The sequence below is a fragment of the Glycine max genome, chromosome 9 (genome assembly GCF_000004515.6).
Source record: "Glycine max cultivar Williams 82 chromosome 9, Glycine_max_v4.0, whole genome shotgun sequence".
NCBI lineage: Eukaryota > Viridiplantae > Streptophyta > Magnoliopsida > Fabales > Fabaceae > Glycine > Glycine max.
The window spans coordinates 33,674,452-33,686,722 of NC_038245.2; the positions used below are offsets into that span (position 1 = coordinate 33,674,452).

A 12,271-nucleotide genomic window follows, 5' to 3' on the forward strand; every position below is an offset into this window, starting at 1 on the left:
AGCAAAAACTCCACTCTTCTTTTATACTCTCTGTTTTACTTTCTCAGTCGAATATTGAATTTGGCTTTAATATAGTATCATTGCATAAATTCGGTGCAACATAGCAATAAATTATATTTGCGATAGAAGTGCATTGACTACATAGCATAAATTCGTTGCATTTTTATATTTGCATTCGTAGAAGCGCATTGACTACATTCCTTAGAAAGAAGGTATACGAGGCAAAGTCAGAGGTAGAAAACACTTGCTCTTTTTCAATGATGTATATTCATAACGATCACTGACAAAATAGGTAGATGCAATACACAGACACATTTTCACATCACAAAAGTTAAAAAGAAAACCCAATATATTTCAAAAAACAAAACAAGGAAGATAAAGACTTATGCATCCTGTACCATTTAACAGACTAAATCGTACGATCCACAATTCATTAACACAACACCTTTGGCATTTAGTCCACTTCCTCCATCTTGCTCTCCTCAGCACCGTCCTCTTCCAACGGGGGCATATCAACATCATCTCCGCCATTGTCATCCTCATCGATGCTAAGTCCCAGCTTCAACATCCTGTGTATCCTCGAAGCAAATGTGTTGGGATCATCAAGGCTGAAACCTGAAGTCAAAAGGGCAGTCTCAAAGAGAAGCAACACAAGGTCCTTAACAGACTTGTCATTCTTATCAGCTTCAGCCCTCTTCCTCAACTCCTCCATGATACCATTGTCAGGGTTGATCTCCATCGTCTTCTTGCTAGACATGTAGCCACTCATGCTGCTGTCTCTCAGAGCCTGTGCCTTCATGATCCTCTCCATGTTTGCACTCCATCCATATTCACCAGTCACCAAACAGCAAGGGGAATCAACAATTCTGTCAGAGACAACAACCTTCTCCACTTTGTCTCCCAGAATGTCCTTGATGACCTTGCAGAGTTCATCAAATGACTTCTTCTTCTCCTCTTTCTTCTTTTTCTCTTCCTCAGTCTCATCATCTAGCTTCAACCCTTCCTTTGTAGCTGAAACCAATTTCTTGCCATCGTACTCCTTGAGTTGTCCAACAGCATACTCATCAATTGCATCCACCATGAAAAGAACTTCATAGCCCTTCTTCTTGAGTCTCTCCAAGAAGGGAGAGTTCTCCACTGCCTTCTTGCTCTCTCCTGTGATGTAGTAAATGTCCTTCTGACCCTCCTTCATCCGTGTAACGTAGTCCTTCAAGCTTGTCATTTCATCTCCGCTCTTTGTCGAGTGGTATCTGAGCAAATCAGCCAACTTGGACCTGTTCTGACTATCCTCGTGGATACCCAACTTCAAATTCTTCGAAAAAGCATCATAGAACTTGTTGTAATCTTCCTTGTTCTCCGCAATTTCATTGAACATCTCAATGCACTTCTTCACGAGATTCTTCCTGATCACCTTCAGGATCTTGTTTTGTTGCAGCATCTCACGAGAGATGTTGAGCGGCAAGTCATCGGAGTCAACAACACCTTTCACAAATCCAAGGTACTCAGGAATGAGCTCCTCACAATTGTCCATTATAAACACCCTCCTGACATAAAGCTTGATGTTGTTCATCTTCTTCCTGGTGTCAAACAAATCAAAGGGTGCCCTCTTCGGGACAAAGAGGATGGCCTTGAACTCAAGCTGGCCCTCCACAGAGAAATGCTTCACAGCCAAGTGCTCTTCCCAGTCATTGGTGAGGCTCTTGTAGAAAGAAGCGTATTCATCCTTGGTGATCTCTTCTGGCTTTCGCAGCCAAATTGGTTTCTGCTTGTTGATGAGTTGCCACTCATGAGACACCTCCTTGATCTTCTTCTTTTTCTTGGAATCCTTCTCCTTCTCCTCGTCAACATCCTCAATGTCTCCTTCTTCCTCCTTCTTGGGTTCATCATCTTCATCATCGCTGATCTCTTTCTCGGTTGTCTTCTCAGTCCAAAGGTAAATAGGATAACTAATGAATTCAGAGTGCTTCTTCACAAGATCCTTGATTCTCCTCTCCTCCAAGTACTCCAACTGTTCACAATCCAAGACATAATATTATTAATCAAGGAGAAGTTTGATACAAACTAAAAAAGAAAAAAAGTCCATTCTCACAAAAATAACAAAATGGATCAAGTGAAAAGCTAAAATGTTCTTTTTCTCCCAATTCTCCCAACTAAATAACGACATGGACATGGGTCAAGTACAAAAACAGGTTTTTCCGCAAAACAGAATTTTCAACAAAATACTATGGATCATTTTTTTATTATAAAAAACAGCAAAATAAGGTCACAAAAATGTGTCTAGTAAAAAAGAAAAGTTCAATTTTTCAATATGGTAATAACGGGACGAGTAAAAGTTACCAAAATTCCAATAAATAAGATAAACCACTTGAATTGAAAGCTCATTTTACAACAAAACATGGGTGGACAAAAAAAAAAACACTCAAATTTCTCAACATAAAATACCCATTTTTCCACAAAACAACAAATTGAGTTTTGAGCTTAACATTCAAGACTATACCTGATCTTCCTTGAGGAAGAGGGTGATCTTGGTTCCCCTTCCGAGTTGCTCGCCATCAGTGTCCCTAGTAACAGTGAAAGAGCCACCAGCCTGAGACTCCCAAATGTACTGTTCATCATCATTGTGCTTGGTGGTAACAATGACCTTCTCTGCAACAAGGTAAGCAGAGTAGAACCCCACACCGAACTGCCCTATCATGCTGACATCAGCACCGGCCTGCAACGCCTCCATGAACTCCTTGGTCCCGGACCTCGCAATGGTACCCAAGTTGTTCACCAAATCTACAAATAACACAACACCGTTAGAGAAACATAACCTAAAACATGTTCCTTCCAAATCAACATTTTCGAAACTCCGAACACATGCTCATTAATGTAACGAAGAATTACCTGCTTTGGTCATTCCAATGCCGCTGTCAATAATGGAAAGAGTCTTGTTATCCTTGTCAGGCACAAGACGAATGAAGAGCTCTGGCTGAGCATCGAGCTTGCTCTTGTCGGTTAAGCTCTCGAATCGAATCTTATCCAAAGCCTACATTTAGCCAAACAAAAACAATTCCAAACACCGTTAGAATGAAGAACAATGGCGGATAGTACATTAGTTAACACTTAACATGTTAGAATGAAGAGCTTGTTGAATTTTTAAAAATCGCGCCTTTCAAGGATTAACTTGAAAGGCACAATTTTTAAGAATAGGCTACTATTTTTGTCTTCTTCTCTAACCAAAATGCAACTACCACCTAATAAATTTTTTATTCCAAAGGTCATGTGAGAATTAAACTGACCAAATCAATTCAGTGTTCTAGAATCAAACTAACCAAACAATAATGTTCGAACAACATAGTATAACCAAAGCCACATTCATTAAAAACACGCGATTGATTTCATGTGCCATATAACTGATGAACTTTTATTCGAGTCATAAAAAAAGAAAAAAACAGGGACTACGAAGAGTGAGTGAGTGATAACAAAAGAGGCTTACATCAGAAGCATTGCTGATGAGTTCACGCAAGAAAATCTCCTTGTTGCTGTAGAATGTGTTGATGATGAGACTTAGAAGCTGGTTGATCTCAGCCTGGAAAGCGAAGGTTTCAGCGTCCGCCATTGAAGCTCAAAAAGGATATAACTGCAGAGAACGAACGAAGAATTGTACAGAGTGAATTGCAGAGAATCGAAGTTGTTGTAGGTAGAGAAAGAAGGAGGAGAGGTTTATATAGGAATGGGAATGCATGAGAACAAGTGGTGTACAACAACGGGTTCTGGATTGTTCTACGTCTCTCTGGACTCTGTTTTCTTTATCTTTTTTTGAATGAAACGCGTGGCGTGGGACAAACGGTGTCGTTTTGGTTTTTGAGTTTTCGCGGCAAGGTATCGCGAACTTTCCAAGGAGACGGTTGGGTTTTGCGCTCTAGAATGTTCCTTCTCTCTCTCCCGCTCACAAGGACAACCTGACACATCTCCAACAATAACGGTTAGATTAATTAGAATTTTTTGACGGCTAGATTAGATTAGAGATAACTAAAACAAAAAACTATGACTATATATGATAAACATTTTGCCAACTGTTAACACTTAACAAATAATTTTGGCTTCAAATCTTAAATATTTATTTTATATGCGTGAAAGTTAATTACGAACATGGTAAATATTTAATTTTATTTAATATTTGGTACACACCAATAACAAATTAGAAAATAATAGGATATAATATTAATTTTATTTAAATGAAAATGTATTATTTCATTAAAATTACACATAATTTAAAAACAATCTTTAAATTTATTTTTATAAATTATGAAAAATATATAACGTTAACTAAATTATATAATTATATTTTTATTTATACGGTTATTGTTCTTAAAATCTTAAATAAACTATATAATTATATTATTATTCAAATAATTTTCTTTGAAAAACATTTTGAATAAAAATAGTAATAATTTACTTGAATATTTTATTCAGTAATATAATTTGAATTTATATGTTAAATTATTAGGCTAACTTGTAATTTTGTCTCTATAATTTAAAATGTCTTTTTTATTTTAAAATTAAAATATTTAGTTCTTTATTTTTTAAAATAAATAATTTTGATGTTTTTGCTAGGAATTTAAAATTATCGAACTATAAAGATATTTATATCTCCTAAAAAAAAGACTGGTTCTATATTAAAACATGAGTACTGAGTAATTATTAAAAAATACAATAAAATATAGTATTTGATAGTTAAATATTACTAGTTGCTGATAAAAAAAAATATTACTAGTTGTTTGGAGAAAAAGAAAAAGACATCCGTAGGTTATATACGTAACGTGAGGGATCTAATCTAACAGTAACAGATGCTCACTAATGTCACCCGATTCACCCAAGTAACCTGTCATTTGTTCTTCAGCAACCCGAATCCAGAAAAGACAAGGACACTGCTGGCGCATGTTAGCACCATAGCTGACCTGCCACGACCAATACGTGTTATCGTGCGCCGCCTCTCTCTCTCTCTCGCGCGTTCTCTCTTCCATGAAGAACCATTTCTTCCATGGGAACCAAATCGCTGAAACGGAGACCTCGTGAGTCGCAGAACCCTCCCATGGCCGCCGTGGCCCCTCCGCGGCGCAAGCCTCGATCATACGCCAAGGCCTCCGTAGTTCTCTCCGTTCTTCTCGTTGTCTCCGTCATCGCTCTCTTGGTCCTTTCGTCGAACAAGTTGCGTGCGTTCCAACGCGGGGTTTCCTATGAGACGATCACTGTCGTCAACGTTTTCCCTCACGACCCTCAAGCCTTCACCCAGGTCAACCTTTTTTTTTTTTTCCTTTTCGTTGCTTGAGTTAATGGGCAGTTTGATTCGTGACAGTGTTGACTTTTGTTTGTGTAGCTTTAGTCCCCGAGAGATTTAATTTTGTTTGTGTCAATTGTTATGGAATTCCATAATTTTATTATGCATGACAATCTATGATTGGATTACAGTGTAAAAGTTACACTTTGTATTCTAACTAAATTCTAATGAAACTAATCTGTATAGATGCCCACTTTTGGTGACCAAAGCAACCCCACTAGGACTGAATTGGATACGAGTCCTCTTGAAAAATGCCATAAGGATAGGGGAAATAATAAATTGTAAGTTTTATTAGAAATTAAAGGGCTACTTGCCTACTTGTAAGTATAGTGGATATCCAGTTGAATTTGACAGAAATTGTTGGCTTTTGCACAGAACGAATATAAGAAATGATATAAAAGCAAGATTAAATTCAGTTTTAGAAGGCAGAACCAAGAACTTTCTTGGATGCTGGCTCTATGATATGTAGCACATAGTCTTCCTGGAAATTGTGAATATTAAGCTTTATGCTGAGGAGAGAGAGAGAGAGAGTTTGTGAAATTATTAAAGTGTGCCCTGCTTTGTAATGATGAAATGCAAGATGTTGATTTGGGTATTATTTGATTTGTCACTCATGGAGAAGAAAAATGGCTCTGTCTCTTGTTGTAATTTCAGGGCCTTGTTTATGATAGAAATGACACCTTATTTGAGTCAACTGGTCTTTATGGGAAGGTAATATTACTCATCTTTTCCTCCATTTCCTTTTTCTTTCTCTGTTTTTTAAAATTATTTTTATTGGCTTTTTGCCTTCCATTTTTCTAATTCACAGTCGTATTGTGATGAGAAGTTTTGTGTATTCTTGAATTTTAAAGCATCAGTCACCTGCCATCATTTACCTCAATTTGTTCAAAAATAATTATAAAATTTACTTGAGGGTTATTCTTGATGCACTGCTATAGTTTGCTACCTTGTAACCTGGTGATCATGGGTTTCCACAGAAGCCATAACCTTCTTCCTCTTAGAACAAGGCTTTGCACATCTGCTCCTTCCCATACCCTACAATGATAAGAGACTTGAGCACTGGGACACCCTTTAATGATCATAGGATTTGATTGGGAATGTATAATATTCTTATAAATTTAACATCTGACTGTCCCTTGTGCATGTTGGAGAGGTTAGTTAACTAGAGTCTCTTTTGCTTTTCTAGTTTGCTCACCTTTCTTCAGATTCTGTTAAAAGAATTAGGACTCTTTACTCTGGGTGTTTGCTCATGTAAACCCATCTGGAAATCCATAGCTCCCCTTGGGTCAAATCCTTTGTCTGAACTGTTGTTCTTAACAGGATTAACACTAATGACTTGCTACTGAAGCACAGGCCTCTTCATGGTTGTTGCGTGCGTTCCCATAATTAGAACTCAGATAATAGTAGTAGAAGTGAATGGAATGGTGCTGGAAAACTTCTTTTATTAAATTAATATTGAATGAATGGTGACTACAGGAACAAAGGAAGACTCCTCTCCAAGCCAATGATCCCTTCCCTAGCTCAGAAGACCAGCTGTCATGTAGTTTTCTAAATAATGCCCCCTCCTCCAGACACCCTATTTATATCTCTAATCATCAATCCTAACTTATTACATAAATGGCCTATATAATAATAAAAATACCCTACCCAACTGTTCTTCCTCCTGGAATAAACCTTCAACACCCTATCCACCTCCCTAACAGTGGTCTCCCATTATGTGTAAAATGTGCTGTTTTACATTAGAAACCAGGGCTATCTCTTCTTGCACTGTATTGCTGTGGGTTTTCATTGGAGTACAGTTGTCATCTAATGGATAAGAAGTGTTTTCAACTTTCAAGTTTAATATATTGTAAATTTTTTATAAATCACGATTTATTTTCTAATTGCATTCTAATCTTTGTTTTCCTAGAGATGAAACTAATATTGTTTTAATGTGAAATATTGGATTTAACCTTTTAATTATTTGTTGTTTCAGTCATCTGTTCGTAAAGTTGCTCTTCATACTGGGAAGGTACATATAGACCTGTTTCTTGAACTCTTCCAAGAACTTGTAGTAGTACCTAGTTTATTTGGATCTCCAATTACTCTACATTATAAATATATATGTTAGTGTTCATATCAATGTAGCTTGTTCATTATGTTTTGTATAGTATTGGAAACTATTGTAAATTTCATATATTTGTTATTTGTGCTGCATGTAGGTTGAGGATGTGCAGAAGATGGATAGTTCATTATTTGGGGAAGGTTTAACTCTCCTCAATAATAGGTGAGGCAAATTATGTTGCATTTTATTTTATTTTCTTAATTTTCCTATGTAGATTACTAAACATAAATGTTGGTCAATGTTCTATGAAGCACAGACACCTTTTTTGTTCGCCGTGTCGGATATGTTTTCAACACCAACACACCCCGAAACTTGTTTGACACTTCTTATTAGGTGCCTAATTTAAAAATTATTTTTGTTAGCTTGAATACTTAAGCTGTCACCTTTACACAACTCATACGCTTGAAAAAACATAGGAGATTGGTTTAAAAAGATGAATATACCATTAATTTAGATATTTTGTTATATGTTACTCATTTTATTTCATTAGAGTCTCTATGTTTGTGTGTATGTGGTGTCCCGGGGTCCTAGATTTTAGAGATTAGTTGTGTCGAAGTGTGCGTGTCTGTGTCATAGTCCGTGCTTCATAGGTCATGTTGCCAACAAATTAGGAGATGGAAAAGAGAGGGAAGACAGGACTTTGTCTTTAATATTTTGACATTTCCTTCTACCTTCTAAATAGCTTCTACTGCATCAATAGAAACACAGAATAAAAGGACTGTACAATTTCTTTAGACCACTTGAGAATTGAGACTTTCTTGGAGCCATATTAAATTGTGTTGAAATTAAGGGCTGAAAAATACAGTTTCATATTGCTTGCTACTAAATGTCAATTGCTGATGGCATTCTCATTAGCAGTGGGCCCCTGCAGGAGTAGAAGAGAATGTGGCTGTGCTGAGTTTTCATGGTGTTTTTTTGTGATAATAAATGAATTACTGAACAAGTGACTTTCTATCTTTTAGTTTCTATTGATTTTGAAAGTAATCAGTAATACTTCTAAAACACCATGTATTTTGAGTTAGACATGAAAGCTGCACAGTGACTACCTAGTTTTCTCATTTCTGAGTTGTCATTTCTTCTGGATGTTGTAGGGGATGTTTAATTTAATTCTATCCTTGTATAATGTATTCTTTTTTAGTCCAAACACTTGTGATTGAGACATTATTGATTGAGTTATTTTCACCCTGACATTTGATGTTTGGATTTAGTCTAATACATTTATCCATTGCACTTTTTGTAGGCTGTTCCAAGTAACTTGGTTGCAGAAAGCTGGTTTCATATACAACCCAAAAAATTTAAGAAAGGTTTGTTGCTTTACCTTCCCCCTCGTATAATTTTTGTCTTTGTCTGGTTTGAATAATTCCTACTGCTTTGATTCAATGAGACTGAAGGAAAATGGCAGCATAATTAAACTATAGGAGATTTGCAATCTTTCTTTTCTATTCTGCTTAATTATAAAAATATATTCTCCTCAAATTTTATACTGTATAATCTTACATGTCATTTCATTTTAATTTTTAGTTTTATTACTATCTTGAACTAATTTGCTTCGTGGCACCTACAATTTGAAAATCTTTAAACATTGATGCTAGAAGTTAAAAGTTTGATTATATGGCAATATAAGTGATTTCAGCTGACTTTATCTGATTAAAAATCATCTGAGGTGCAGAATGTATGTTATAACTTCGTAGGTTGGCATCATTAAAAAAATTGAATTTTTATACAAGCTGGTTGGGTGTAATAAAAGCGGTGTGTCGTCCTAGAGTTGGTCCCCATGGTGTTGTTTACATGGAATGGTTTTACTGATATCAATCTTGTTTTTGTGGTGTTTCATTATCATTCCTGAGATGCTAGCAGTGATGTGGGGTGAATGCCCAAAGTGCCTGTTAACATAGCTAGCCAGATCTCTAACAGCTTATTTTGCAATTTCTGTAGATAGGGACATTTAATCATGCTATGAAAGATGGTTGGGGTCTGGCAACTGATGGAAAAGTCTTGTTTGGAAGTGATGGTAGTTCAACATTGTATCAAATTGATCCTCAAACATTTAAAGGTTTGTCTGTCCATTGAAGTTCTATTCCTTTCCTTTCACCATTTATGTGCAAAGCCCCATTCCTAAACCTTTTTGGGTCGTCCTGCTTTCAAACTTGACAATGCTTTGTGTTTGCTTTGAATTTAGATGAAACTTAACACTGCTCTCTTTTCTGTAGCTTTATCAAAACAAGTTGTCCACTATAAGGGTCATCAAGTACACAATCTCAATGAATTGGAATACATAAATGGTGAAGTTTGGGCAAATGTTTTTATGGTATGTCTTTGTGTGATCAATTATGATTTTAGTTGGAGAAAATATATCTCTCTTCCCAAAAATTCTAATTTTAGTTATGTATGCATGATGACTATCTCCCAAGGTTCTCTGTTAGGCTGAATTTTGTTTGAGGTTGATATTTATTTGTGTAGACTGACTGCATTGTAAGAATCTCTCCCAGTGATGGCAATGTTCTTGGATGGATTCTCCTCCAAAATTTAAGGTGTGGCTACTTTTTCCTTCTCTATATGAAAACTAATTTCTTAGTGCTAATGTGCATGTTAATGATAATAAGAGAAGTAAATCACAAGTTGGTTCTTTGAAGATTAGTAGACACCAAATTGGTCCTTGATAATTTTCATTCATTGCATGACATCAATTTGGTGCCAGTAAATGATAACTTTTGGATTATTTTGATGCCAAAAAGTTATCATTTGAGGACCACATACATTGATTATAATCTTTTGAGGAGCAAATCAGGGGTTTACTCTAGTAATTATCTTTGTTCCTTTTTTGCTTAAAGTTACATTTCATCTATAATGTGCAGGAAAGAACTTATCAAAGCTGGGAACAATGTAAGGAGCCGGTACCTTTTGATATCTAGAGATTAGATGTTTGTCCTGATATTCAGTCTGTGTGTGTGTGTGTGTGTATATATATATATATATATATGTTGCATTTTATAGCGAAGCTATAGTTTAAAAACAGGATAAAAACAAGCTGTTTTAAACTTTGAATCATCTTTTTTAATTCCTGTTTCAAGATCAAATAGTCATTAGTAGTTGTTGCACTTATGTTTAGCTCTTTTATATTTTAGGATATTGATGTTTTGAATGGGATAGCTTGGGATGGTGAGCAGAAGCGGATATTTGGTAAGATCCAGTCTTCTTATTTATTAAATTGTTAATTTGAAAATTATTATTCAGGCATATTATTTCCACTCCACCCCTCTGTGATTTTTCATTTTAAACTATTAATATTAGGCATGACATCTGATGATAATAGGGGTCAAAATGGAAGTGATTTTACTGCAAAATCCTACTATTAGTGTTTGGATTTCAGTTGAAAAAGTTCGAAGGCATGGTTTTGTAGTTACCAACTGAAATAGATGCTAACAACACTTATTTGTTAGTTGCTGAAATTTATTGAGAGCTACACAATTATGTGGGTTCTACTTGCTAATGAGTTTCATACAGGATTTCCTTATTATTAATAAATTTTAGTCAATAGTAGAGAGTGTGTGGGAAATTGTGTGTTCCTACTTCCTAGCACTCTTCTTGTGTTAAAAAATATGTTATTAGCACTCCTCATCATGTGAAATCCAATTATCCAAACAAACACTATATGTTTTACTTGAATATGTTAAAAGTGGTATACTTAGTTCAACAGACCTATATTATATATAAAAGAAATTGTCTAGCATTTTTTCCATGTAAACTCTAATATTTTGCCATATGGATTTTTTAACTGTAATTTGGCGAGAACTGATACTGTTTAATTGTACTATTAATGCTTCTTAAAATAACAAGACCACTGTGCATCTTATTTATTACGTTTTATCTCTTTCTTGCTTACTTAAAGTGTATCCCTCTTTTTATTTCACCACGTTACTCTTATTACATTTATTTATTTTTTCTCTTATCTTTTTTTTATTTCTCTCAAAATATACACTTAAAATGTGAAAAAATAGTTTCCTAAAATTTATTTAGGATTACATTTTGCTTTAAGAATCAATTATTAACAACTCAAATAAGTTGATGTAACATATGTTTTGCTTTCAGTGACTGGAAAACTGTGGCCAAAGCTGTATGAAATCAAGGTTTCTCCAGTAAACAAACCAATTGAAGAAGGGATCATTGAGCAGCTTTGTTTGCGTAACCCTTTCAAATTTCCATGATTGATTTTTTCTGTTCCTGCTCTAATTTCTTAAATCCACTTGGGAATGCGCAGCTGAACTGAGTTTTTGGCATGGTATTATGACATGATCATTTTGAGAAGATATTCAGTTGGTAGAATGCTACCTACCCTATGATGCCCTATGATGCCCTCTATGATGCCCTACCCTTTATAGTATCATTCTTCTGTAGCAGGTCAAGAATTTTAATTAATTAAATACACTAAGGGAGAGATCAATCAATCTTTTTTGTATGATGATGGTTGATTTTGTAAGTAACCGGGCAATTTGAGATGTTATGTGTTGCAAAAGGATGGAAATTCAACCAAAACAGAAAGAATGGATAGCTTTATTAGTTCAATTTGAGGTGGCATAACAATTTAAGACTTGGTTCACCGAATAGAGACGTGTAGATATAATATTCAGTACATTGTATTAGGAATTTGGGGGATTTTTCTCCCTGTCCCCGCAATCCTCAGTGGTCCCGAAATTAAAAAAAATATATTAATTTTAAATTTTAATACAAGTAAATTTAAAAAAGATTGTTATTGTTTTGTTACTTGATGTGTTGTATCAGTATAAGTAATTATGTGTGCATTAAATGATTAAGTTTATTAAAAATATAAAATCAACCTTTAATAT

General features: G+C 35.1%; 2 protein-coding genes across 3 annotated transcripts; one reads left to right on the forward strand and one right to left on the reverse strand.

Annotated features, from left to right (window-relative positions):
• Positions 1-257: 257 nt before the first annotated feature.
• Positions 258-3,680, reverse strand: HSP90A1 (heat shock protein 90-A1). Its single transcript, NM_001317687.2, has 4 exons — positions 3,479-3,680; positions 2,887-3,028; positions 2,498-2,778; positions 258-2,008 (listed from the first exon to the last, which is right to left on the reverse strand). The coding sequence occupies exons 1-4, from the start codon at positions 3,599-3,601 to the stop codon at positions 455-457; spliced, it is 2,100 nt and encodes a 699-aa protein (NP_001304616.1). The 5' UTR covers positions 3,602-3,680; the 3' UTR covers positions 258-454.
• A 1,127-nt stretch (positions 3,681-4,807) lies between these two features.
• Positions 4,808-11,990, forward strand: LOC100797725 (glutaminyl-peptide cyclotransferase). Of its 2 annotated transcripts, XM_003533108.5 has the most exons (11): positions 4,808-5,278; positions 5,978-6,034; positions 7,299-7,334; positions 7,525-7,589; positions 8,668-8,731; positions 9,363-9,480; positions 9,638-9,735; positions 9,888-9,958; positions 10,283-10,310; positions 10,553-10,607; positions 11,517-11,990. In XM_003533108.5, exons 1-11 carry the CDS (start codon positions 5,027-5,029, stop codon positions 11,630-11,632), a joined length of 960 nt encoding a protein of 319 aa, XP_003533156.1. In that variant the 5' UTR covers positions 4,808-5,026; the 3' UTR covers positions 11,633-11,990. The 2 variants fall into 2 exon arrangements, with proteins under 2 accessions (XP_003533156.1, XP_006587270.1); XM_006587207.4 differs by lacking the exon at positions 10,283-10,310 and having other exon boundaries at positions 11,517-11,600.
• Positions 11,991-12,271: the final 281 nt, after the last annotated feature.